Genomic DNA, 27,010 nt, shown 5'->3' with positions numbered 1-27,010 from the left:
GCCTCCAGCAGTGAGAAGCGTACATTAGAGGGTGCGTCGCCTACCGTCCGATAGCATCTACACGCACAGTGGGGAGAGCCGGTCATGCGTCGCTGGATGATGATGTTAACAGCGGCGCACCAGGGGAGGTGGGGTGCTGCAGTAACAGCAGCTGGTGGTGCGAGCTTTGGGACAGGTAGGGCCGCGCGCGCTAGGCCTGATCCGCGCACAGCGCCGCTAGCCGTTATGGTGAGCTGTGTTCGTGGGGCTGCCGCCGCCCAGGATCTTTCCTACTTTCGCTGGATGCCTTTTTAGGACTGAGGGGGTAGCGGCGGTACAGGGCCGGGAGCGGGTGGCTGCGAGTTGCCGCCCTCGCGTGGCGGGTGGGCGGCCTCCCATGTCCTTTGGCAGGGCGGGCAGCAGCGCGACGTGGAGCCGGTCGGTGCTGGGTTTGGGCGGGCGCCGTGCCGTGCAGTGCAGTGTAGTGTAGGTGGGCAGTAGGCTGGGGAGAGGGAAAGGGAGGGAAAAATGGGTTCGGCTTAGAGCAAGACACAGCGTGGAGGAAGGAGCCCTAAAGTTGGAGTGCACCAAGTGATGCTCTTCCTGGCTGCTCTTCACCTGTGTATGTAGGCTGTTTGTTTACATCTTCTGTATCTTTATTTGAGCTACTAGGTGCTGTTCTGTGCTAGTGCAGCATTGCTTTTATGTTGTGTGTCACTTTCTACGTTGACTTCTGTTGACTGCCAAGGATAAGAATAACTATCACTTAATTCCAAGGCACTATTTCCTGTTCTAAATTGAAACAATTTTTAGTCTGGGTAGAATCAATGGGAAAGCATCAGAAGAATATGAAGAATTAAGCTGTGTGGTTTGTTGACAGAAGTTGGTTTTTTTGTAGGAAAGGGTAATATTTGTCTTTTGCTAAAGATGGTTATTTTCTTCCTACAGGTTTTTGAAGAACAGCAGTTGAAATCTTACTGGAAAACAGATTCTTCTCTAAATCAAAGGTAGGGTCAGTGCAGTAGTGGTGAGTTACTTCTCTAGTTTATGTTACTTCAGAAGACAACATGTGTAAAAAATGTAAGAATGTAGCCCTGCATCCAGCACTGATATTGCTTCCAACTTCTGCTACTACGTGCCTTGCTTTACTTGTCTCATAGGTCAAGTGGCGTTGGTAATGTGTTTGCTGTGGCTTTCAAATTGGCATTGTCACCCAACACTAAGGGGACAGACAGGTTCTTTTAGGGATCCTTGGCAGAATGATGATGGCATTAAATTGCAGTTAAAATTAAAGCTTTATTTTTTTAACAGGATACTATAATTACTATAGCACAGAAATTATGATTAGAATGGCACAGGATTTCTACAAGCAGACTCAATATAGTACAATCTGTAAGTAGCATAATACAGAACTTTATAATACAACTTAATTCATGTTTTCTAATCACCTGGACCCTCTGCTGATTAGGTCAAATCTTAATACATGATTTGCTGTATCAATATAACAATCATAATCTAGACTCAAAAATCATATAAAAGAATATGAGTCAGTTCTTGGAGGAAGCAGACAACAGGGGAGGCCCTGGTTTTCCCCCTGTACTCAGCACTGGTGAGGCCCCACCTCGAGTACTGTGTCCAGTTTTGGACCCCTTACCACAAAAAAGACATTGAGGTGCTGGAGTGGGTCCAGAGAAGGGCAACAAAGCTGGTGAGGGGTCTGGAGAACAAGTCTTATGAGGAGAGGCTGAGGGAGCTGGGGTTGTTCAGCCTAGAGAAAAGGAGGCTGAGGGGAGACCTTATTGCTCTCTACAACTACCTGAAAGGAGGTTGTAGAGAGGCGGGGGTTGGTCTCTTCTCCCAAGTCACAGGCAATAGGACAAGAGGAAATGGCCTCAAGTTGCACCAGGGGAGGTTCAGATCGGATATTAGGAAAAAGTTTTACACTGAAAGGGTTATCAAGCATTGGAATGGGCTGCCCAGGGAAGTGGTTGAGTAACCATCCCTGGAGGTATTTAAAAGATGGGTTGACACAGTGCTTAGGGACTTGGTTTAGTAATGGTTTTTAATCAGAGTTAGGTTGATGGCTGGACTAGATGATCTTAAAGGTCCCTTCCAACCTAGACAATTCTATGATTCTGTGAGGCGTTTCTGGCAACGGCGGGGTGTGTGTGTCATGGGTCTCGCTGTCCAGCAGTAGTTCCAGTCCAAGTTCCCCACTTAGGACTTGTAACTATTTGATTTGATAGACAGTGCTCCGTGTGCTGTTATACTTCCCTGTTCTGTGATGAGGTCATCAACAACACCTGGGTGGCCAGGTGTCTGGGACCTTCAAGGCTGGTAAGGAAGAGAAGAATCAGCCTGGTGCCCAGGAATCTTTAGGCTGGTAGGGAGGGGAAGAAGAAATCTGTTTGGTTTGTCTACTTGGTTCGCAGGTTCATTCAGGACCTGATAATGAGGGAAAGGGAACAAATATGTGACCTGCTTGATCACAGAGAATGGCTGCTTGCCTCATAAAATGGTGTTAGTTACACCAGGGGTTATATTACCAGGGGTTGGGAGCAGGGCGTACCAGTCACAGGCATTCATAATATGGGAGAACTACCTCAGTCTTTCAAAATAGCATGTACCTTAGGGGTTTTGACTTCTTGAAACTCCTTTTTAACACTAGGCTTTTTCATTGCCATCTTCTTTTACTCTCTTACTCTTTCATTGTATCATTCTGCAGAAGGGCATTTAGTACCATATATATAAATGACATAGTAGAGGTTTTTGTTGCCCAAGCTTTACATATAAAACTTTTAAAACTGTATCATCAAAAGCGGGTTTTAACTGTGGTAAAAGTAAAATGGTTTAAAGCAGTCTAAGAGCATGAGGGCTGACTGAAACCTGAATTTCTATTTCAGCTGTTGCACAATAATTTGTGTTCTGTCCTATCTTGACAGAATGGTAGGGGTTGGAAGGGACCTTTGGAGATCATCTAGTCCAACCCCCCTGCCAAAGCAGGTTCACCTAGAGCAGGTTGCACAGGAATGCATCCAGGAGGGTTTTGAATATCTCCAGAGAAGGAGACTCTACCACCTCTCTGGGCAGCCTGTTCCAGTGCTCTGGCACCCTCAAAGTAAAGAAGTTCCTCCTCATGTCGAGACGAAATTTCCTGTGTTCCAGAATGTGTCCATTGTCTCTTGTACTCTCACTGGGCACCACTGAAAAAAGACTGGCCCCATCCTCTTGACACCCGTCCTTTAGATATTTATAAGCATTAGTGAGATCCCCTCTCAGTCTTCTCTTCTCCAGGCTAAACAGACCCAGGTGTCTCAGCCTTTCCTCATAAGAGAGGCGCTCCATTCCCTTGATCATCTTCGTAGCCCTCTGCTGGACTCTCTCCAGCAGTTCCCTGTCCTCCTTGAACTGGGGAGCCCAGAACTGGACACAGTACTGCAGATGTGGCCTCACCAGTGCAGAGTAGAGGGGGATGATGACCTCCCTTGACCTGCTGGCCAGCCATGCTCTTCTTAATGCAGCCCAGGAGACCATTGGCCTTCTTGGCCACAAGAGCATGTTGCTGCCTCATGGTCAACTCGATGTCCACCAGGACTCCCAGGTCCCTCTCAGCAGAGCTGCTTTCCAGCGTGTCAACCCCCAACCTGTACTGGTGCATGGGGCTGTTCCTCCCTAGGTGCAGGACCCTACACTTGCCTTTATTGAAGTTCATCAGATTACTCACCGCCCAACTTTCTAGCCTGTCCAGGTCTCGTTAAATGGCAGCACAGCCTTCTGGTGTGTCAGCCACTCCTCCCAGTTTTGTGTCATCAGCAAACTTGCTGAGGGTACACTGTCCCTTCATCCAGGTGGTTGATGAATATATTTAACAAGACTGGACCCATTACTGACCCCTGGGGAACACCACTAGTTACAGGTGTCCAACTGGGCTCTGCTCTGCTGATGGCAGAGCTCAGAGGGTTGTCATTCAGCCAGTTCTCAATCCACCTCACTGTCCATTCATCTAACCCACACTTCCTAAGCTTACCTATGAGGATGTTGTGGGAGACTGTCAAAAGCCTTGCTGAGGTTGAGGTAGATAACATCCGCTGCTCTCCCCTCATCCACCCAGCCAGTCATGCCATCATAGAAGGTTATCAGATTGGTCAAGCATGGTTTCCCCTTGGTGAATCCATGCTGACCACTCCCAGTGACTGTTTGTTTCTTCCACATGCTTAGAGATGACATCCAGGATGAGCTCTTCCATAACCTTTCCAGGGATGGAGGTGAGGCTGACCGGCCTGTAGTTTCCTGGGACCTCCTTCTTGCCCTTTTCCAAGACTGGCATGACATTAGCTTTCATCCAGTCCTCAGTCATCTCTCCTGTCCTCCATGGCCTTTCAAAGATGATGGAGAGTGGCTTCATAATATCATCTGCCAGTTCCCTTAGCACTCGCGGGTGCATCCCATCAGGGCCCATGGATTTGTGGGTGTCAAGTTTTGTTTAAATGATCTCTGACCCAATCCTCAACCAAAGGAAAGTTTTCTTTTTCCAGGCTCTCTCTCTTACCTCCAGGGTCTGGGATTCCTGAGGGCCAGCCTTAGCAGTAAAGACTGAAGCAAAGAAGACATCCAGTAGCTCTGCTTTCTCTGCATCCTTCGTCACCAGGGCACCCACCTCATTCAGCAGTGGGCCCACATTTTCCCTGGTCTTCCTTTTACTGCTGATGTACTTCAAAAAGCCCTTCTTATTGTCCTTGACATCCCTTGCCAGTTTTAATTCCAAGTGGGCCCTAGCCTTCCTTGTTGCATCCCTGCATAGTCTGACAGTGTTTCTATACTTCTCCCAAGTGGCCAGTCCCTTTTTCCACATTCTGTAAATTTCTCTGTTCCATTTGAGCTTTTCCAGAAGTTCATCCACGCAGGTCTCCTGCCTCCTTTGCCTGACTTCTTGCTCCTAGGGATGCACTGATCTTGAGCTTGAAGGAAGTGGCCCTTGAATATTAACCAGCTCTCTTGCACCCCACTTCCTTCTAGAGCCTTAGCCCATGGGATTCCTCCAAGTAGGTCTTTGAAGAGGCCAAATTCAGCTCTCCTGAAGTCCAGGGCTGCCATTCTTTTGAAATCTCTTTGACAATCAGTTAAATTGAGTGTCGTTGTTTGGGGCAGAGTAGCCAATGATGATTTGACGGATGTTCTCTCCCACCCCTCTCTCCAAGGAGAGGAGGAGGAGAGACAGAGAGATTTATAATTTAGAAGGAACTAAACTATTTTTATGACGTATTGAAAATAAAACAAAACAATCATAGAATCATAGAATGGTTTGGGTTGGAAGGGACCTTAAAGATCGAGTTCCAACCCTCCTGCCATGGCAGGGACAATTTCCATTAGACCAGGTTGCTCAAAGCCCCATCCAGCCTGGCCTTGAACACCTCTAGGGATGGGGCATCCACAGCGTCTCTTGGCAACCTGTTTTAGTGTGTCACCATCCTCAGTAAAGAATGTCTTCCTAATATCTAGTATAAATCTCCCCTCTTTCAGTTTAAAACTGTTACCCCTCATCCTATTGCTCCACTCACTAATAAATAGTCCCTCCCCATCTTTCTTGTAGGCTCCCTTCAGGTAGTGGAAGGCTGCCGTAAGGTCTCCCCGGAGCCTTCTCTTCTCCAGGCTGAACAACCCCAACTCTCTCAGCCTGTCGTCATAGGAGAGGTGCTCCAGCCCTCTGATTGTCTTTGTGGCCCTCCTGGACCCGTTCCAACAGGTCCATGTCCTTCCTGTGCTGAGGACTCCAAAGCTGGATGTAGTACTCCAGGTGGGGTCTCACCAGAATGGAGTAGAGGGGTAGAATCACCTCCCTCAACCTGCTAGCTACACTTCTTAAAAAGAAGATAATGAAAAAGGTACAATATATACAAAACTGTATCAAGCTCACATCACTGGCAGGCACTGGCTGAAGTCCCAGACTGGACTCAGCGACGGATGGGAACTAAACTCTGTGTCTGGAGTCAGGAATGCACGGATTGGGATCAGAAGTATATTAACAGACCAAGTCCTCTTTGGACAGTGACCATTGAAGAAAGAGGCCTGACTCTTTGATCCCTCAGCTTTTATACTGAGCATGAGGCAGATGGGATGGAATACCCTGTTGGTGACTTTTGGGTCACCTGTTTTCCGGATTTGAGGTAAAACAGAACCAACTTTCTGTTCAGTAATTTTACATCTTAGTGAAGCCTTTTCTAACTCTCTGAAATTAACAGCATACTGTGCAGAAACTGTTTGTTCTCAGAGTGATAAGACCAGTGTTTATACTTCCTGCCAAGGAATGGTATGCAGAGAGGCCCTTGCTTATACTTATTGCTATAACAACCAAGGTCAGCTAACCTTATTATTTGTCCTGTTGGAGGGTCTGAAATGGGAAAGTGTAGTGAGGTCCCACCTGCAGGGAGGAGCAGACAGGACAGGTGACCCAAACCTGACCAACAGGGTGTTAATCCCATCTGCATCATGCTCAGTATAAAAGCTGAGGGATCAAAGGGTCAGCTCTCTTTCTTCAATGGCTGACGTCCGAAGAGGACCCTGTCTGTTTGTCTGCTATTGATTCTGATCCGTGTGTTTGTGACTCCAGATCTGTAATCCAGTTCCCATTCGTCACTGAGTCCAGTCTGGGACTTCCCTGGTGCCTGCTGGTGACATCCTGGGAGCTTGACATGGTTTTGTATATGTTGTATCTATTTCATTATTTCCTTTTTATTTTATTATTAGTATTTCATTGAAGTAGTTTAGTTCCTTCTAAACTGGTAAATCTTTTCTCCTTCTCTCCTGGGAGGGAGATGTGGAGGGAGAGCATCTGTTGCCATCATAGGCCTGTTTGGCTTAAACTACATCACCTGTCCTGCCTGCTTCTCCCCGCAGGTGCGACCTCTATGCCTTTCTGCTTCCAACCCTCCAACGGGGTGTATAACAACCAAGGTCAGCTAACTTTGTTATAGCAATAAGTATAAGCAGGAGCCTCTCTGCATACTATTCCTTGGTATAAATTATAAGCAGCACTCCTAGAAGCTTACAGTGTTTGTACAATATGCTGTTAATTTCAGAGAGTTCAGTTAGAAGAGGCTTAGCTGAAAAGCAAAATTACTGGACAGAAAGTTGGTTCTGTTTTACTGCAAACTAGGACAATGAGGTGAAATAGGAAGAAGTCAAAGGAACAAGATCGGTCTTGTGAAGCTGGTCATCATATAAGCATACTATTAAACATTGAAAATATTCTTCTGTTTTCTTTGTGTATTCCTTTAGCTTTTTCTAGGTTGGCAATACTGAACCTTATGATAAGAGTTGCTTCTGAGCTGTCTCCCAGCAAATTACTTGGGGTAGTCTCACTGTTGTGTTTTTTTTTTTTTTTTACTGCTTGTTGTTTGTTAGGAGTTTTTGGTCAGTTTGGTGCTTTTCATTTAACCTGAAAGGCTATTGTTCTTGTCCTCAATATTTTATAATGTAATCTGAGTTTCTTCCCTAAGTACTATTGTTGATGTTGCTCACTGCTGTCCTATGTTCCTTTTTTCTTCTTTCTTAGTCTTTGTTCTTTTATTCATTGTGTCTTCTGCATGCTGATTTTCTTTCGGACCTAGGTTTTAGTTTGTGTTGCATTTTTTGTAAAAAAAAAAATAAAAAAAAAATATTAAATTGTAGAAGTTCTATTCCTCTCTTTTTTTTTTTTTTTTGTCAGTAGCAGTATGGAAAAAAAAAAACCACAAACCCATAAGTTTCCTGCTTGACATTTGTCTTCTGTACTATGGCTTAAATTGGGCAAAGTATAGACAAACTTTTTCATTTATGTAAAGAAAAATTAATCTATTGTTTTTTTAAATCTCAGTAATGACTAATATTAGTCATTGCAGTGGTTTTCATCATTAGTGCAGTTAGTGGTTTTAGGAGAACCTTGAATAGCCAAGATACTGGTAGGTTTTGTTTTTTTGCTGCTCAGTAGAAATGCTAACATATGACATGATTGATATAGATGTTATAATGTTAGGAAAGAGATTCACAGGAAAGTTTATAGAAGGCTGGAGAGGGGCTAGTATAACTACCAGCTGTTCCTGAAATTGACAGTATCCTTAAAAGCAGTGCTAGTGTGTCATCTGGATATCACTACGAATGCTAGCATTCGTGTTACTTGTTTCTTCAGAAGGTGACCCCATAAATGGTTCTTGTGGCTTTTCAGAATGGAAACTTTGTTTGCCTTTTTCCCCCAGCACATTTGTTTCAAGAAAATCTTAAGTTTCTACTTGAACCTCCCAAACCGAAGCTTGTAGTTTTTGCCCTAGTCGTATAATCTGCTGACAAGAAGTGTTTGGTTCTGTTCTCCTTGTAAGTGTGCTTCAGGTAGTTAGTTGTAGGTGTCTACGAAGTCTTCCCTTAGCTTTCATTTTCCCACACTAAACAAGTCTTCAATGCCTCTTCATAGGTCATTTGCTTTAGACCCTAGACCATCTTAGTAGCTCTGGCCTCTCTTGGGTTTCTATGCTTTTTTTCTTGAACTGGGGAAAGGGAGAGCAACGATGACAAAATTGTAGAGGGTATTCTACAAGTGGTCTTGGCTACTGCTGAGTAAAGGGGAATAATAACATCCCTAGGGCCACTTGCCCCATTCCTCTTAAAGTAGCACATTATGTAGTTTGCATTATTATCAGTGAGAATGCACTATGTTGGGTGATATATTTACCACTCTCCCTCCTTCTAATTCCAGAGAATCTTAACTGATTCTGTTCTTGCACCTCGTTACAGTGGAAAAGAATTTATTGAATGCTTAACAAAAGATAACAAAAATTTTATAGAACTAATTGCCTTGATATGAGTTGTTATACTGCATTCTTTAAAGTTTAACAGGGATACCTCCCACTAGACCAGGTTGCTCAAAGCCCCATCCAGCCTGGTCTTGAACACTTCCAGGGATGGGGCATCCACAGCTTCTCTGGGCAACCTGTTCCAATGCCTCACCACCCTCACAGTAAAGAATTTCTTTCTAGTATCTAATCTAAAACTCCCCTCTTTCAGTTTAAAACCATTACCCCTCGTCCTATTGCTCCACTCCCTGATAAAGAGTCCCTCCCCATCTCTCCTGTAGGCCCCCTTCAGGTATTAGAAGGATGCAATAAGGTCTCCCCGGGGCCTTCTCTTCTCCAGGCTGAACAACCCCAACTCTCTCAGCCTGTCCTCATAGGAGAGGTGCTCCAGCCCTCTGATCATCTTCGTGGCCCTCTGCTGGACCTGTTCCAACAGGTCCATGTCCTTCCTGTGTTGAGGACTCCAGAGCTGGACACAGTACTCCAGGTGGGGTCTCACCAGAGCGGAGTAGAGGGGCAGAATCACCTCCCTTGACCTGCTGGCCACACTTCTTTTGATGCAGCCCAGGATGCGGTTAGCTTTCTGGGCTGCCAGTGCACACTGTTGGCTCGTGTTGAGCTTCTCATCCACCAACACTCCCAAGTCTTTCTCCTCAGGGCTCCTCTCAATCCATTCTCCGGCCAACCTGTGCCCGGGATTGCCATAACCCATGTGCAGGACCTTGTATTTGGCCTGGTTGAACTTCATGCGGTTTGCATGGGCCCACCTCTCAAGCCTGTCCAGGCCCCTCTGGATGGCATCCCTTCCCTCCAGCATGTCAACCGCTCCACACGGTTTAGTGTTGTTGGCAAACTTGCTGAGGGTGCACTCTATCCCACTGTCTATGTCTCCGACAAAGATGTTAAACAGCACTGGTCCCAGTACTGACCCCTGAGCAATTCCACTTGGATGTTGAGCCATTGACTGCAACCCTTTGAGTGTGGCCATCTAGCCAGTTCCTGATCTACTGAGTGGTACATCTGTCAAATCTGTGTCTCTCCAATTTATAGACCAGGATGTCATATGGGTCAGTGTCAAATGCTTTGCATAAGTCTGGGTAGATGACATCTGTTGCTATTCCCTTCAGTGGGGTCTTGGAGAGTAGCTTTTCCTTGTTGTGTGTGATTAAGCTCTTTTCCCTCATACAAGCAGAAATTCTGGCATGGTCATAGAGCCATGCTTGGGTTATTAATTAGAAGATGTTCAACACAGTAAGCTGAAGGGGTTTATTCCCCCCTCCTTCATGCTACTTAGTTCATAACCATTGCTACCATAACTACAGAAAAGCATCAGAAACAAGCAGCATTTCTGAAATTGCTCAGTATTTATTGTGAAGACACACTCAGATTAGTAAGTAAAGATGGAAAATGCTAACTCTACCCAATGATCAAACTTGGAAATTCTGGTTGTTATGACTTGAAATGCAGACCCTGCCTTTCTTCTAAGAAAATTTTGCTTATAATGTTGATAGACTCTACCAGCATTTCTGTGCACGTATCCCAGGAACTTGTGGTTTTGCTTTTAGGTATTAGTTTTACTTGAGAGTTCACCAGTTAAGAGTGCTTGAAGCTATCTTGAAGGCATGCTATAGTTTTGTTTTTCTGAATCTGGTAATTGTTTTTACTTTTTTTTTTAAGATTAAGAAAAAATTGCTTTCCTATCTAGTGTTAAGATTTTTGTGAGAAAAGAGAGGTTGCTAATACAACAGCGTTCTGCTTCACTGGGAAGGGAGATCCTTAAATGTGGCTACTCATTCACTCCTACAGTACTGGTAAGCACCCTAGTATGAAGTCATGAATCTCCCAATAGTTGTCCATGTTTGTTAAAACTGCATTTAGGTGAACACCTTAAGCTGACGTAAACCAGCACTGCTGCTGAAGCAGCAGTGCATCTGTTGCACAGTGCAGAAGCTGCTTGTGTCTGTTCCGCTAGCTTTTTTATGCTTAGCGCATTTACCTGTGTAGCAGTGTGGTGTAGAAATGATTGGGCAGCTTGATCCAAACAAACCTGTGTATTTTACCCACTCCCTCTAGCTTCAGGTATTTAAGGGGTGCAGGGACAAGCAAAGGACAGTATTATTGATTTTGGTGACCATACCTGTTTATATCAACTTAATTTATTTTTAGTTTTTTAGCTTAAACTGCAAATTTGAGTTTTGCACATTGGTTTGAAATAAGGTTGGTTTTTTTATATTAAAAAAAAAGACGATAATTGTAAAAACCTGACTCTAATGATTTATCAGAAGAAAGCAGAAACAGCTTAGAGGAATTTCTTAAATGTAAAAGCAATGGGCAGCTTATTGTTCTGTTCTGTATGGGTTCTGATGAAAATCCCAGCCATAATGAAACATTATTGCCATTTGTGCATATTGCCCTCTGTGTATCAGATGGTTTTTTTTCTAGTTAATTTTTTGCCATCTAAATCATATAGAATATGCTGCTTCCTTAGATATTTTACATTGTTTATAAACTTTATCTAAAGATTGCCCCATCTTCAGGGAGGCTATTCCTTTTATCTTCAGTTTTGTTATTTTGCTCGTGACTGCCTCATCCAATGTTGTATGAGGACTGTTGTTTACCTGGGGTCAAAAAGGAGCTGTACAAATTCATGGAAGACTAAATCTCTTGAGGGCTATTAAATTTAAATTCCTTGCTTCTTACTAGGAAGTCCTTGAACCATTCTGGAGAATGGGAGAGTATTCTTTGGAAATATTGCTAGAAGGTTGTGCTGTTCTGACCTGGGCATGGGCATCTTCTGTGGTTAGAGACAGAATACTGGATTAAATGAAAGTTGTGGGTTGGGGTTTTTTTGGGGTTTTGTTTTGGTTTTGAGAAGCAGTGGCTGCTCTATTTGTATTTTCATTGAAAAAAAAAAAAAACAAACCAAACTTTTCCAAGTATGAAAAACATTAATAAGAAGCTTTGAGAGTTATCTTATTTTTTTTATTATTATTTTTTTAATCTTTAGATCTGCCAGCTAATTATTTTGAAATAAGAAAATGAAATACAGCCTCATGGCTTTTGTGTTTGTATTGTACTAACTTCAATGAGTCATCTGATGAGAACTGTTCTAGGTGAAGTATATAAATTTTTAGTAGCAGCACCGTTCCCTGGGGAAAAACCCCTCCTTTTCTGCATCAAGTTTGAAGTAGCTGAGAAATAACTTTATTTAGCTGACATGATCTTAGTTTTGTAGTGCAAAATCAATTGTTACATAAATGCTCCATAATCCATTTTTTACCCCCTCAAACGAACATGTCCTTGCAATGGATCTTTAGCAAGTATCTGCATATGCTGCAGATTCACTGTTGCTACACATGCAGTTTTCCTGTGGCAGCTCGTTATTTGAAGAACACTGTTCTGCAGAAGGCCTAAAACCAACTCTGAAGAAGTTATTTACCATTTTGTTTACACACACATGTACTGCCAGCTTACTAACTTTCAGGAGTTCTCTCTTCTTGATTTTCATCTAATAATCAGACTGGTCTGCTATTTTTTTAGTTGATTAGATGCTTCAGAATTATACTTTATCAGGTCTTGGTTGATCATGTAAGATAAGAATATATTTCTTTAGAAATACAGTAATTCCAGTTTTGAGTGGAAACAAAGGAAATCGTAACATGACGTGTAGTTTTGATCTTGCAGGAATTGAGCTATGATTTCTTCCATAGTGCAAACTCTACACCTACTTCTGTTATGTTTTTTCCTGTAGCCTCCTTTTCCTTTCTCCCTTTCCTTCACTATCATTTTTAGGTACTCTGAAATTGTTAGCTATGCTACACTTCAGTACTGCAGTGTTTATACCAGAAAAATCTGAATATATCTTTTATTACTACTTTTCTTGTGTGTGGTTATTTTACTCAAATTCTGTGTATTGTGAATACTGAATTCCTATTGTGATTCTTACAAGTTAACCCATTGTTTTTCAGTGTTGTCATTACATTGTTGCTTCCTGGCCAATTTTGGCTGAGCAATGATGCAGACAGCCTAAGGTACTCAACATGTCAAAATATCTGCAGGAAGGAAAAAGTTAAAGATATTGCACCTAAATACCTATTTTTACTGCCTGTCCTGTCAACAACATTACTCACACATTTATTATTTCATGACTATTTTTATTGTAAAACTGAAGCTAGCAGGACTTCTAGTGTAACATCAGTCTTGCCTTGATATCGATTCTTTGTGCTGGGCACTATTACACATATGGTAAACCAGTCCCAAATGGATTTTATAGTCTAAATAAGGGTCTTGGTTCCCAGGAAATTAGTGGTCTGCTGAGAATTTGAATGTTTAAAATTGTTATGCAAAGGTTGCATTAATAACAGGAAATTTTTAGAGAATCTGCAAGTTGATAAAGATTAAAATGACTGATATGAGACGATACAAAGAAATAAAAGGTAGATCAATTTTGCAGGGCAGATAAAGCAGAGAGAAAAAGGTGCATCACATGGGTAGTATAAAATGGGTTGAGTTACTTGTTCTGTTCAATTATTGCTGTAAAGAGATGATTTTGTACGTAGTAGTTTTGAAAGTATACTTTTTTTTTTAAACTTAGGATATTGAATTTTTAGTCTGTTTTCTTGAGGATGATTGGAGATTTACATATTGTGGGTTCTTAATTTTTTTTATTTTTTTTTTAATTGTGCAGGACTATTACTGGTATAAAGATCTTTAATCTTGTTGCTTGTTTTGTTGTTAGGGTGGTTTTTTTTCAAAAAAATTAAAATTTTAAGCCTGTGTCAGAATAAGATTTAATTTCTCTGGCTTTATTACCATTACCCTAACAATTTTACACCTTCCCCCCCCCCCCCCCCCAGGTTGGAAAGATAAACTTTTTTAGTGTTAAAAGCAAATCCTCAAGCCTGTTTGTAGAAGAGAAACAACCAAGCACAGTTTATTTAGAAAACTTTAATCCAGAAATATTTTAACATATATCTATATTATGAAAAGTTTACATAGGTTATAAATGGAAGATCTTATAGACAGAAAACCAATTTTAATTGTCAGACTTCACAGTTGGTTTTATATATGTTTCTCTTTAATTTGTTGTAATGCTGTTTCTGCAGTCATTATCAATGTAATCTGTTTGTCATCTGGTGAGCAATGTTTTGTTTTCTTTTATAGAGTACAAGACTTTATATTGGAAAACAAGCAATTGGCATTCTCAGTTCAGCTGATGAGCATTTTGTATGCTAAATAGATAATGAAGGAATATAAATATTGAGGAAAATTCAGTTTCATTTAGGACTGTGAAATTCTACAATTCATCCTCTTTTTAAATCAATATGTCTAGATAGATTTGAATTGTAGAGTTTCACTATCTGAAATGAGTCAGTTTCTCTTTTGGGGGAAAAACTAAAGAAAGTTAATACTCTGCATCTTTGCCTCTTTCAGATAGCCTCATGGTTTGCTCTGCCTGCAGCTGAAGTTATTGCTACTTGCGGTTTTGTTCTTAGTTTGCTGTGCCTCACAGGAGAGGTAACTAGTTTAAAATCAATATATTTTCTGTAATTCCTCAAATCTTATAAATCTGCTTGTAATGATAGAGTTAACGCTTGCTTTTTCTGCTGAGAAACTTCTGAAAGCAAAATAGTTTAATTGCCGTACCTTGACACGGCCTGTGAGTGAATGTAATACTATCTTATACAGTGTAGTCTAATGAAAAATTAGTGTGGGGTGTTCAGATAATATGAATGGAAAATACCTGTCTATATTTGCTGTCTTTTTTTTTCTTAAGTGTTTTTCCTCCTTTTAAAATGTTCTCAGATTTTCATGGATCTCAATAGTGCTAGTACTATTGTTTTGCAAGTCTTGACCCAGGCCACTAGTCAAGATACTGCAGTGTTGAAACCAGCTGAAGAACAACTGAAGCAGTGGGAGACACAGCCAGGCTTCTATTCAGTCTTGTTGGTAAGATACAGTGGAAAAGTGCTATTATGTGAATTTTGAGTAGTTTTGAATGTGGCTTTCTAGAATACTGTTGAACCATGACCTCTGGCTTAGAGAAGCTTTGAGCTTGTATATACCAAGGCAGTAATCATCTTTTCTTTATCGTGGAGGTGATGCATTCTGGCAGGTTTTAAAAAAAAAAAAAAAAAAGTTTCTTTGTGCTTTTTAGTCTACTAAGTTTGATACACAGCTGGGATTGCTTTTCTTGTAAGCAGAGAGAGACTCCCAGGGAGATTAGCTGACATGGCTGGTAGTAAGTAAGGTTCCTGGAATAGGAAAGGTCGAATACTTCTAAAGGTACTACTACTGTTGATGAAATAGATGCAATAATATGGTGCAAGGTGATGAAAACCTAGTCAAAGGAGGAGACTCAATGGTTTCAGAGAAGACACTTGCGAGTTAAGTGTTATTATACTCTGATTCCTATGTGTTTATAATATAATAGTCTTAAAAAAAAACCATACAAATAAACTGTTCTTCCTACAAACATCTGTCTTTAGTGCACAGGATGAATGATTCAGAACTGTGGAGTGACATGTTCTGTTCTCTGTAGACCTTCTGTTTGATTTGTTTGAAAAGTTGAAGGTGAGATGGGATTTAGGGAAAGGGGGAAAAAAAAAATCTGACTTCTGAGCTAATTGTGTTTTACCCACTGCCTTTGTCATAGTGTTTCTGTGGTGATAAACAGTCTTGACATAAAACAGCGGAAATAGTCATGGACCAGGCGTTCTTTATGTTCTGGATGTTTGCAGTGAGACCTTACAGCTCAGGTTGTAGACAAGTTAAGCACTCACAGCTGTAACTGAAGTTGATGTGACTTAGTTTGAAATTTAAGGGCTAAAAATGCAGGGTTTAAAAGGATCAAATGATGTTAATTCTATTAATGTGGTTAAGTAGACCTGTTTGGGGACACATCAGCCTTTCTCCAAGTGTGAAATATAAACAGTAATCTTCCAAACTAAATAGAAGTAGAGTATCTCTGCTTTTTTGTTTAACTTGATTATTACAGGCAGACTGCCTGGGAGAGCAGATAGTTGGCACATTCTTGGTGGAGCAGAAAAGGGTGGGGGGAAGCAGACTGGTGGGTTGACCCTGGCTAGATAGCAGGTGCCTGCCAAAAGCTGCTCTATCACTCCCCTCCTCACCTGGACAGGGGAGAGAAAATATAATGAAAGGCTCATGGGTAGAGATAAGGACAGGGAGAGATCACTCACCAATTACTGTCAGGGGCAAAACAGACTTGACTTGGGGAAATTAACTTCTTAATTTATTGTCAATTCAAATCAGAGTAAGGTAAGGAGAAATAAAAATTAAATCTTAAAACACCTTCCCTCCACTCCTCCTTTTTTCCCAGGCTCAACCTTACTCCCAAAATCTCTACCTCCTCCCCCTGAGCGGTGCAGGGGTATGGGGAATGGGGGTTGGGGTCAGTTCATCACACGTCTCTGCTGCTTTTTCCTCCTCACACTCATCCCCTGCTCCAGTGTGGGGTCCTTCCCACAGGAGACAGTTCTCCATGAACATCTCCAGTGTGGGCCCTTTCCATGGGGTGCAGTGCTTCAGGAACAGAATGTTCCAGTGTGGGTCCCCCATGGGGTCATGTCGTGGTTTTGACCAGATTGACCAATCAGAGGGACAGATGGCCCCTCCCCCCCCCCAAGGAAAAGAGAGGAGAGGAAGAGATAAGAGAGATTTATGAGTTTAGAAAAAACTAAACTACTTTAATGAAAACATTAATAAATAATGAAATAATAAATAATAAATAATAAAAAAAGGGAAAAAAAATATATATACAGTATATACAAAACCGTATCAAGCTCCCAGGGTGATGATCACGTCACCAGCAGGCACAGGGGAAAGTCCCAGGCTGGACTCGGTGATGGACAGGAGCTGGATTCCGGATCTGGAGTCAGGATTGCTCGGATCGGGATCAAAGGCAGATAAACAGACAGGGTCCTCCTCAGATGTCGGCCATTGAAGGAAGAGAGATGACCCTTTGATCCCTCAGCTTTTATGTCGCGACGGAGGGAAGACAGGGCCACTCAATATGAGTGATCAGCAAGCTTCGTTTATTGATTCACACAGTGGCCTTTTATGTTCTAACATAATTAGCTCATACATATTACAAAAGTTAAGCTCATGATTGGTTAGTTCTTAGAAAGATCAACTCCACCCTTGGTTCCTTCTTTACAGTTACTTTCATCCTCTTTTCCCATGCCTGAGCAGCTGCAACCTCTCTGTTATCTTACAACAATTATAGTCAAGGACGAGGTGTCTTTACCAGCCCAGTAGTTACGGGGGCTGAATCCGATGTTTCTCAAGCTTTTGCTCGGCCAGCTGGATCATGTCTACGTAACCCTTCTCAGCTAGCCATTCTCCCACAATTCCCCCGTTTTTATTTTGAATGACATAGGCTTGGTTAAACATCCGTAACACAAGGGTTTTCATACAAGACAACACACAACTCACACAAAGCAACGCTATTAGTACAATGATTAAGACTAGCAATCCCGTCTGTAAAAGGTTTCTCAGCCATCCGGACAGACCCAACCAGTCTCCAAGAGCACCCAGGCCAAAGAATCCTGAATCTTGTTGTATCTTTTGAGTATGTGTCATTAGGTATTGAATTTCTTTATGGATAGATCTTGAGTGATCCTCCAGATCCATACAACACATTCCATCGAAATCCTCACAGCCATGTCCGTGGGCTAGCAAAAGGAAATCTATCGCGGCTCTATTCTGTAATACTGCATGTTGCACTGTGGATAAATCATCTGCAAGTTCGGACAGGACTCTGCTTGTTGCGTTGGCTTGCTTTGCCACCCAACATGCTATACTATTCAAATTTCTATGTGCTCGTGCTGCGGCAATACCTGGCGTAAAAAGGGATGCGAAGATAACTTCCCATTTATTCCAGAGGCTAATTTGGTCGGAACAATCGCTAGTCAGGCTGTGGGAAGTGTCTCTTGTAAATCGATATCGGTGAGTGCTGTTAGGGTGCATTAGTGGTGCAGCTAGACTAAGTTGGCCTATAGTACATGGTCCTCCCTGAGGGTTTGAAGGGATTCCTGACCATGCTCGGTTGCCGCAGATTAAAAAGAATCCTTTTGGAAGGTGCCTGGGCAGTACAGTGCCAGGAGCTGGAGAACTCTCACTACGGGCCATTCTTTGACACCAGGTTTTCCTCCAACTAGTATGGTTTTCTATTGGAGAGAGGATTGTAGGGGCCATCTCCCTGACCATGCGTCCCTCCTTTTGCTCCCCGGTCCAACTCTCAGTGCCAATATATATGCAATAACTGGCGTTGAGGGAGTCCGCTAGATCAATCTCCTGTGGTTCGGGACCTACAGGGAGCTTATCATCCCAAATGTCATACTTTTCAAACATTTCCGCAATGTCATTCCACATGAATTGGATTTTGCTTGTCACCTTATACTGTTGTCTTAATACTGAGAGGGATTCATAAAATACCTTAAAGGTGACACTGGTCAAGGGCACCCCTATAAGGCACGTAGTAAATGGGGAGCGGGGTGTTGCTAGGCTTGCACAAAAGCTGGTCGTGTTGAGTGATCGAGCTAAAGTTATCCACACATTTTCTCGTGGGTCAAACATCTCGCTATATGGGATGGCTCTTATGCTTACAACTAAGGCAACTACTATAAAGCTTTCTATACCTAAATTAACCATTTTCTCTGTTTCAACTTCTAAGCAAATAGCATGCACATAATACCTAGGGGTTACAGACCCCACAGACTGTACAATTAATTTCTGTCTTTGCGACCTCATGGTTCACACTCAGGCGCAGCGGTCTCAGTCCGTTGGTTTATGGTGATTAGTCGGGTCACCTTCAGCGGCGACTTCAGGGTGGTCGATGGCGGGTCTTACCCAACGGCTGGGAACCCAGATGATACCTTGTCCCCTATGGTCCATCGTAGAAGGGGTGATTTGCGAGCAAGGGTCAATCCTCCTACTCCCGCGACCGTGGCGCTGCTCGCGTAGGTCGGCCATTGAGCCGGCCACTTATGCGTGCTGATTATGGAGATGTCAGCGCCAGTGTCTAGAAGAGCAACAAGTGATATAGTTAGGTTGGCGTATTGCACAGCAACCGGGCGTTGTGGCCTTTGGCGCAAGCCGACAGTTAGTAGGGCCATTTGTCCTGTAGATCCAAAGGCTCCTTGCCCTCGTGGCTGCTCTTGCAGCGGTGGAAGGGCTCCCGCAAGATGTGGTAGGGGAATTAATTGCGCCACCTTGGTGCCTTTAGCGATGAAGAGCGGTGGGAATAACGTGTGGGCCATGATCTGGATCTCACCGTGGTAATCTTTATCAATCAGTCCCACCAACACATTAAGTCCCAGCATGGTGGCCGATGAACGGCCTATAAGTAGTGCTCCGACAGCTTGTCCATTGATACAGATTGGTCCCTGTGTGCTGGTAGCAATGCTGACAGGCTTTGAGTCCAACAGGGTACAATCTACTGCTGTTGCCAGGTCCAAGCCGAGGCTTCCGCTTGTGGCTGGTCTGAGCTGAAGGGATTGAGTGCTGCCGGATATGCAGCCGCTTTTTGTGTCGGCGCGGGGCGGCTCTTCCCGCTGAATCGTCCGTTTCCCGGTTTAGAAGCGCGACATGCAGTCTCATTGTGGTTGTCCGACCGGCAGTTTCTGCACCATACTGAGCCGGCCTTGCAGTTCCGTCTGATGCGTCCAGCAGCGCCGCAACGGTAGCATCGTGGGCGAGATGATTCACTAGCATTTAATCGTTGAACGGAGGCTTGCAAAGGAGCAAGGGCTGCAAGAACTTGACTCTGCGTAGCCTGCGCGTGTTCCTTTAAACTATTCCCTAGTTCCTTTACTGCCTCAACTAACATTGCCTGTGGCCCTACCGGTACCTGAGCCATCCTTTCTAGTCCTTCCTCGATAGTCCATGTCCCTGGCAATGTAGCTAAGATGTTGCGTGTGGCCGGATTACTATTTTGTATAGCACACTGCTTTAGTATAGTGCCTCTGAGATAATCGGGCACCCCGGCCGCCTGTATGGCGTCTGCTACTCGATCTATAAATAGACCAAATGGTTCCTCTCTTCCTTGCTTAATACCCATATATGAAGGGATTCCTTTTTTTTTTTTTTTTTTTTTTTTTTTTTTTCCTCAGCTCGGTTTGCAACGGGGCGTTAGCGACTGCCCGCCATGGCTTTATCAACTTTTTGGCTGATTTATTATCGCATATAACTTCGTCAAACAATTTATCCCCATATTTACGCCATTCCTCGTGTTCAAAAACCGTATCTGGATTATCAAAGCAACCTCTCGCTACTCCATACGCTGATAACCCAGGCAACTCCCTTTTACAATCTATACCCTGAATGCTCTGCTTTTCTAAAAAGCATTTGAGCAAATCGTACACCGCTTGTCTATTCATACCTTCGTTATCTATACCCTAAATGCTCCGCTTTTCTAAAAAGCATTTGAGCAAATCATACGCCGCTTGTCTATTCATACCTTCGTCAGCGCGCTGTTGCAGCCTTCCAGACTTCGGCGGCGCGTAGCCGGCAGGACACTCTCTATAGGTGCTCCAGGGCGCGGGGACCTTTTCCTTTAATCCCTTTCGCTCTCGGGCGCGGGGACCTTTTCCTTTAATCCCTTTCGCCTCCTGCGCTGCTTACAGGACCAGCACTGAGACTCCGTTGACCGTGGCTCGCAGGTTCAGCCCTCTGTAGGGTCCCTGTTTCGGGCGCCATTTGTCGCGACGGAGGGAAGACAGGGCCACTCAATATGAGTGATCAGCAAGCTTCGTTTATTGATTCACACAGTGGCCTTTTATGTTCTAACATAATTAGCTCATACATATTACAAAAGTTAAGCTCATGATTGGTTAGTTCTTAGAAAGATCAACTCCGCCCTTGGTTCCTTCTTTACAGTTACTTTCATCCTCTTTTCCCATGCCTGAGCAGCTGCAACCTCTCTGTTATCTTACAACAATTATAGTCAAGGACGAGGTGTCTTTACCAGCCCAGTAGTTACGGGGGCTGAATCCGATGTTTCTCAAGCTTTTGCTCGGCCAGCTGGATCATGTCTACGTAACCCTTCTCAGCTAGCCATTCTCCCACACTTTTATACTGAGCATGATGCAGATGGGATGGAATACCCTGTTGGTCAGTTTTGGGTCACCTGTCCTGTCCGCTTCTCCCTACAGGTGTGACCCCTCTACGCTTTTCCGCTTCCGACCCTCCAATGGGGCAAATAACAAATTTACCTGACCTTGGTTGTTATAGCAATAAGTATAAGCAAGGGCCTCTCTGCATACCATTCCTTGGTATAATCAGGTCTTATCACTATGAGAGCGAGCAGTTTCTGAACAATATGCCGTTAATTTCAGAGTTTAGTTAGTTAGAAGAGGCCCAGCTAACAAGGAAAAATTACTGAACAGAAAATTAGTTCTGTTTTACCTCAAACCAGGACGTTCCACCCCTTATTCCATACCATTTGCATTGTGCTCTGATTATCATTACATCTTATCCATCAAATACATACAAATATATATACAGAAGTCCCTTATTTATGATTTATCTTTATACACAAAAGTTCACTGAGTTCTTTTAGTCCATAATTGCAGGTTTTTGTCATAGCAGACTCTCAGGGCAGAAAAGATGATATGAAATTCATTGTGGTCCATATCCACAGGTAGCATGTCCCTCTTGAAGAGTTTGCTGGACATCACTTGGAGAAGCTAGCTCAGGTTTCACCACCACTATTTATCCTGAAAAACACTTATTAGATAATGTTAGTATTATATAACAGTTAATATCATACAGCTCAGAATTGAGTATTCTCACCTAGGGTTAAATTTCCTTGAGGTACACATTGACTTTCTCCATTCTCCAGCATCACCCACCAAGTACATCCAGGTCCTTGGGCAAAAACAGTCCCACGAATGGGTTTGCCATTGCCTGAAGGAGGGAAAACCCAAACAGTTCTTCCCAACATATTCGTGTCATGCACCACAGGGACTCTATCCCCTTCTACATTATGTAAAATGTCTGATTGAGCAGGACCAGCTCGATTGATGGATCCCCTGGTGTTAACTAACCAGGTAGCTTGTGCTAGATGCTTGTCCCAATTTTTAAAGGTTCCACCCCCCATTGCTTTCAGGGTGGTTTTCAGCAATCCATTGTATCTCTCAATTTTGCCAGAAGCTGGTGCATGATAGGGGATATGATATACCCACTCGACGCCGTGTTCTTTTGCCCAAGTACTTATAAGATTGTTTTTGAAATGAGTCCCATTGTCTGACTCAATTCTTTCTGGAGTACCATGTCGCCACAAGACTTGCTTTTCAAGGCCCAAGATGGTATTCCAGGCAGTGGCATGGGGTACAGCATAGGTTTCCAACCATCCGGTGCTTCCTTCCACCATTGTAAGCACGTTAACGCTTACCCTGGCGGGTTTGAGGGAGTGTGATGTAGTCTATTTGCCAAGCCTCTCCGTACTTATATTTTAACCATCGTCCCCCATACCACAAAGGTTTTAACCTTTTAGCTTGCTTGATTTCGGCGCATGTTTCACAATCGTGGATAACCTGCGCAAGAGCGTCCATGGTTAAATCCACCCCTCGGTCCCAGGCCCATTTGTATGTTGCATCCCTTCCTTGATGACCTGAAGTGTCATGGGTCCACCGAGCTAAAAACAGTTCACCTTTATGTTCCCAGTCCAAATCTGTCTGGAAAATCTTAGCAGCCTGGTCCACTCGCTGATTGTTTTGATGTTCCTCAGTGGCTCGACTCATGGGTACATGAGCATCTACATGACGTACCTTTATAACTAGTTTCTCTATCCGTTCAGCAATATTTTGCCACAATTCAGCAGCCCAGATGGGTTTACCCTTGCGCTGCCAGTTGCTCTGCTTCCACTGTTTTAACCATCCCCACAGAGCATTTGCCACCATCCATGAGTCAGTATAGAGATAGAGCATTGGCCATTTTTCTCGTTCAGCAATGTCTAGGGCCAGCTGGATAGCTTTTACCTCTGCAAATTGACTTGATTCACCTTCTCCTTCAGTTGCTTCTGCAACTCGTCGTGTGGGACTCCATACAGCAGCTTTCCACTTTCGATGTTTTCCTACAATATGACAAGATCCATCAGTGAACAAAACATACTGTTTCTCATTATCTGAGAGTTCATTATATGGTGGGGCCTCCTCAGCACGTGTTACCACCTCCTCTGGTGGCATTGTGAAGTCTCTGCCTTCGGGCCAGTTTGTGATCACTTCTACAATTCCTGGACGATTTGGATTGCCTATTCGAGCTCGCTGTGTGATTAAGGCAACCCACTTACTCCAGGTAGCATCGGTGGCATGATGAGTAGAAGGAACTTTACCTTTGAACATCCAGCCCAACACTGGTAATCGGGGCGCCAGGAGGAGCTGTACTTCAGTACCAATTACCTCTGAAGCAGCTCTAACTCCTTCATATGCTGCCAATATTTCTTTCTCAGTTGGAGTATAGTTGGCTTCAGATCCTCTGTATCCCCGACTCCAAAATCCTAGGGGTCGACCTCGAGTTTCCCCTGGTGCTTTCTGCCAGAGGCTCCAGGTAGGGCCATTATCTCCGGCTGCAGTGTAGAGCACATTTTCAATGTCCTGTCCTTTTCGGACTGGTCCAAGTGCTACTGCACGCACAATCTCTTGTTTAATTTGCTCAAAAGCTTGTCGTTGCTCAGGACCCCACGTAAACTCATTTTTCTTTCGAGTCACTTCATAGAGAGGTTTCACAATCTGACTATAACCTGGAATATGCATTCTCCAGAATCCCACAACGCCTAAGAAGGCTTGTGTTTCCTTTTTGTTAGTAGGTGGGGACATAGATGTTATTTTGTTAATCACCTCCATTGGGATCTGCCGACGACCATCTTGCCATTTAATTCCTAAGAACTGGATCTCTCGTGCAGGTCCCTTGACCTTACCTCTTTTCACAGCAAAACCTGCTTTCAGAAGAATCTCAATTACTTTCTTACCTTTCTTGAAAACTTCTTCTGCTGTGTTACCCCACACAATGATGTCATCAATGTATTGCAGGTGTTCTGGAGATCCACCCTTTTCCAGTGCAGTCTGGATCAGTCCATGGCAAATAGTAGGGCTGTGTTTCCACCCCTGGGGCAGTCGATTCCAGGTGTACTGGACACCCCTCCAGGTGAAAGCAAACTGTGGCCTGCGCTCTGCTGCTAAAGGAATAGAGAAAAAGGCATTAGCAATGTCAATTGTAGCATACCACTTGGCTGCCTTTGACTCCAGTTCATATTGCAGTTCTAGCATGTCTGGCACAGCAGCACTCAGTGGTGGTGTGACTTCATTCAGGCCACGGTAGTCTATTGTTAGACGCCAGTCCCCGTCAGACTTTCGCACTGGCCATATTGGACTGTTAAAGGGTGAGCGAGTCTTGCTGATCACTCCTTGAGTCTCCAGCCGACGAATCAGGTTCTGAATGGGAATCAGGGAGTCTCGGTTTGTGCGATACTGTCGTCGATGCACTGTGGCAGTAGCAGTTGGCACCTGCTGCTCTTTAACCCTCAGCAATCCCACAACAGAAGGGTCATCTGAAAGGCCAGGTAAGGTAGACAGCTGTGTAATGTCCTCAGTCTCTACAGCTGCTACACCAAAAGCCCATCGATACCCTTTTGGGTCTTTGAAATACCCTCTTTTGAGAAAGTCTATGCCGAGGATGCACGGAGCATCTGGGCCAGTGATAATGGGGTGCTTCTCCCATTCATTCCCAGTTAGGCTCACTTCAGCCTCCAGTACAGTCAGTTCTTGAGACCCACCAGTCACACCAGAAATAGTGACAGATTCTGTCCCTCTATGATTCGATGGCATTAGGGTACACTGTGCACCTGTGTCCACCAGGGCTTTATACTTTTGTGGCTCTAATGTGCCAGGCCATCGAATCCACACAGTCCAATAAACTCGGTTATCCCTCTCTTCCTCCTGGCTGGAGGCAGGGCACCTCTAATGTCTATAATTGGCAGATGAGTTTCTGCGTGGACCGGAGAACCGCCCCCTACGAACTGGAGCAGCAGTCCTCCTGGAATGATTCTGTCTTCTATCTGCTTTACCTTGCAACTCACTTACTCGTGCCTGTAGGGCCGAGGTAGGTTTTTTATCCCACTTACTCATGTCCTCTCCATAGTCACAGAGGCAAAACCACAGGATATTTCGTAGTGTGTTCTGTCTCCTCTGAGTCGGTCTCATAGGAGGGTGTCTTCTCCTGACAGCTGCAACATTGGTCCATGGAGGGGAAGAATAGGATCTTTCCTCCATCCTAGACAGTTTATCAAACAGTTTCTCATTTTTCTCAATCATTTTCTCAGTTTTATCAGTCAATTTTTCTACAGCTGCTACAGTTAGGGGACGAGAGAGACTGTCATCATACTGTCGCATTCTGCTAGCCACTTCACTTACAGTTAATGATGAATCATCATCAACTCCTGCCCAAATCAGTACCGACAAAGTGTGAGAATATATTGGTGGTGCACTCCGTGAAAACTTCTGCAACATAGGTTGTCTGCATGGCATCTCATCAGGATTTACAGTTTTATCCCAGTCACCATAAATCACCTCTTTCACAGCCATTTCTCTCAGGTACTTAATACCTTTCTCTATGTTGGTCCATTTACTTGGGGAGCATTCAATATCATCCTTAAAGGGGTATCTGTCCTTTACAGCTGATAAGAGTCGTCTCCAGAGACTGAGAGTCTGTGACTTTTCCCCAAGAGCTTTATCTATACCGGCCTCTTTGGACAGGTTTCCTAACTGCTTAGCTTCTGCACCGTCTAATTCCATGCAACCAGCTCCATTATCCCAGCATTGGAGCAACCAGGAGACAAGTGTCTCACCATCATTACGGCTAAAATCCTTTCTTATATTTCACAAATCCTTCATAGAGAAGGATTTAATGATTATCTCTGTGTCTGAGTCCTCCTCCCTTGCTGGCACAGGAGCCTCTCCCTTATCAGCCCTAGAAGAACCCTCCTCTGCATCTCCGTCAGAAAAGTCCTCTCCCCTGCTGTCTGGCCTTACTTGCTGTTTGTCACTAGGGACAGAGGGCTGAGCTGACCTCCTCCGTTTCCTTCTGGTCACCGGAGCAACTTGTACCGGTGCGGATGGAGTCCGAGTAAGGTCAGTGTCAGTGCATATCGCAATTCTGCGCCAAGATTTAAAGAGAAACCACCCCTGCAGCCCATGCAGCAAAATTGACACTAAAATAATGATTTTAAAAATGCAGCTGTCATTTACGCTATCCAAAGGGGCTGCATCCTCTGTCTCTGATGATGACATATTCGCATAAGCAGTAAAGGGTGAAGTAAACATTCCCAAGGTAAAATTCGAAGTATAATTAGCAACAGAATTCAGTACAAAATGCCCGAGGAATCTAGGTAAAGAAACCAGCCATTCAATCACGGTATGGATCAGGATCAAACACAATACCAGAATACCACGTTTGAACCACCGCATACAGACACAAAGAGCAAGTAAATTATACAACACATAAGGCAAATTATACAGTGCCGAATCAAGTAATCTGGACGAAATCCCCATCAAGATATGATACAATATCCTGTCTAAAAACATGATGTGAGCTGTCTGTTTTAATCCCGGAGAAAGCTGGAATTCAAACTATTTAGACAATCTACCAGAGCTCTAGTCGTACCACAGTTGTGCCCCACGTTGGGCGCCAATACATCTGTCGTGGTTTTGACCAGATTAACCAATCAGAGCGACAGATGGCCCCTCCCCCCCCCCCCCCCCCCCCCCCCAAGGAAAAGACAGGAGAGGAAGAGATAAAAGAGATTTATGAGTTTAGAAAAAAAACTAAACTACTTTAATGAAAATATTAATAAATAATGAAATAATAAATAATTAAAAAAAAGGGAAAAAAAAAATGTATATATACAGTATATACAAAACCGTATCAAGCTCCCAGGGTGATGATCACGTCACCAGCAGGCACAGGGGAAAGTCCCAGGCTGGACTAGGTGATGGACAGGAGCTGGATTCCGGATCTGGAGTCAGGATTGCTCGGATCGGGATCAAAGGCAGACGAACAGACAGGGTCCTCCTCAGATGTCGGCCATTGAAGGAAGAAAAAATTGACCCTTTGATCCCTCAGCTTTTATACTGAGCATGATGCAGATGGGATGGAATACCCTGTTGGTCAGTTTTGGGTCACCTGTCCTG

At 43.7% G+C, this 27,010-nt stretch overlaps 1 protein-coding gene across 3 annotated transcripts in view; it reads left to right on the top strand.

Moving 5' to 3' along the window:
- LOC141476551 (importin-11-like) overlaps positions 1 to 27,010 on the top strand; it is a 172,919-nt gene continuing 145,909 nt past the window's right edge. Inside the window, exons 1-4 of one of the 3 annotated variants that reach the window (XM_074165234.1) lie at positions 1 to 175; positions 928 to 986; positions 14,235 to 14,318; positions 14,607 to 14,750. In XM_074165234.1, the coding sequence (XP_074021335.1) occupies positions 14,613 to 14,750 (138 nt within the window). In that variant the 5' untranslated portion in view covers positions 1 to 175; positions 928 to 986; positions 14,235 to 14,318; positions 14,607 to 14,612. The remainder of the gene's footprint in view (positions 176 to 927; positions 987 to 14,234; positions 14,319 to 14,606; positions 14,751 to 27,010) is intronic. The other 2 variants (XM_074165233.1, XM_074165235.1) reach the window with 2 other exon arrangements.

This window comes from Numenius arquata, chromosome W, assembly GCF_964106895.1.
Source record: "Numenius arquata chromosome W, bNumArq3.hap1.1, whole genome shotgun sequence".
Taxonomy (NCBI): domain Eukaryota; kingdom Metazoa; phylum Chordata; class Aves; order Charadriiformes; family Scolopacidae; genus Numenius; species Numenius arquata.
Note: the sequence above shows the minus strand (reverse complement) of the source record. Positions and strands in the feature narration are given on the sequence as shown.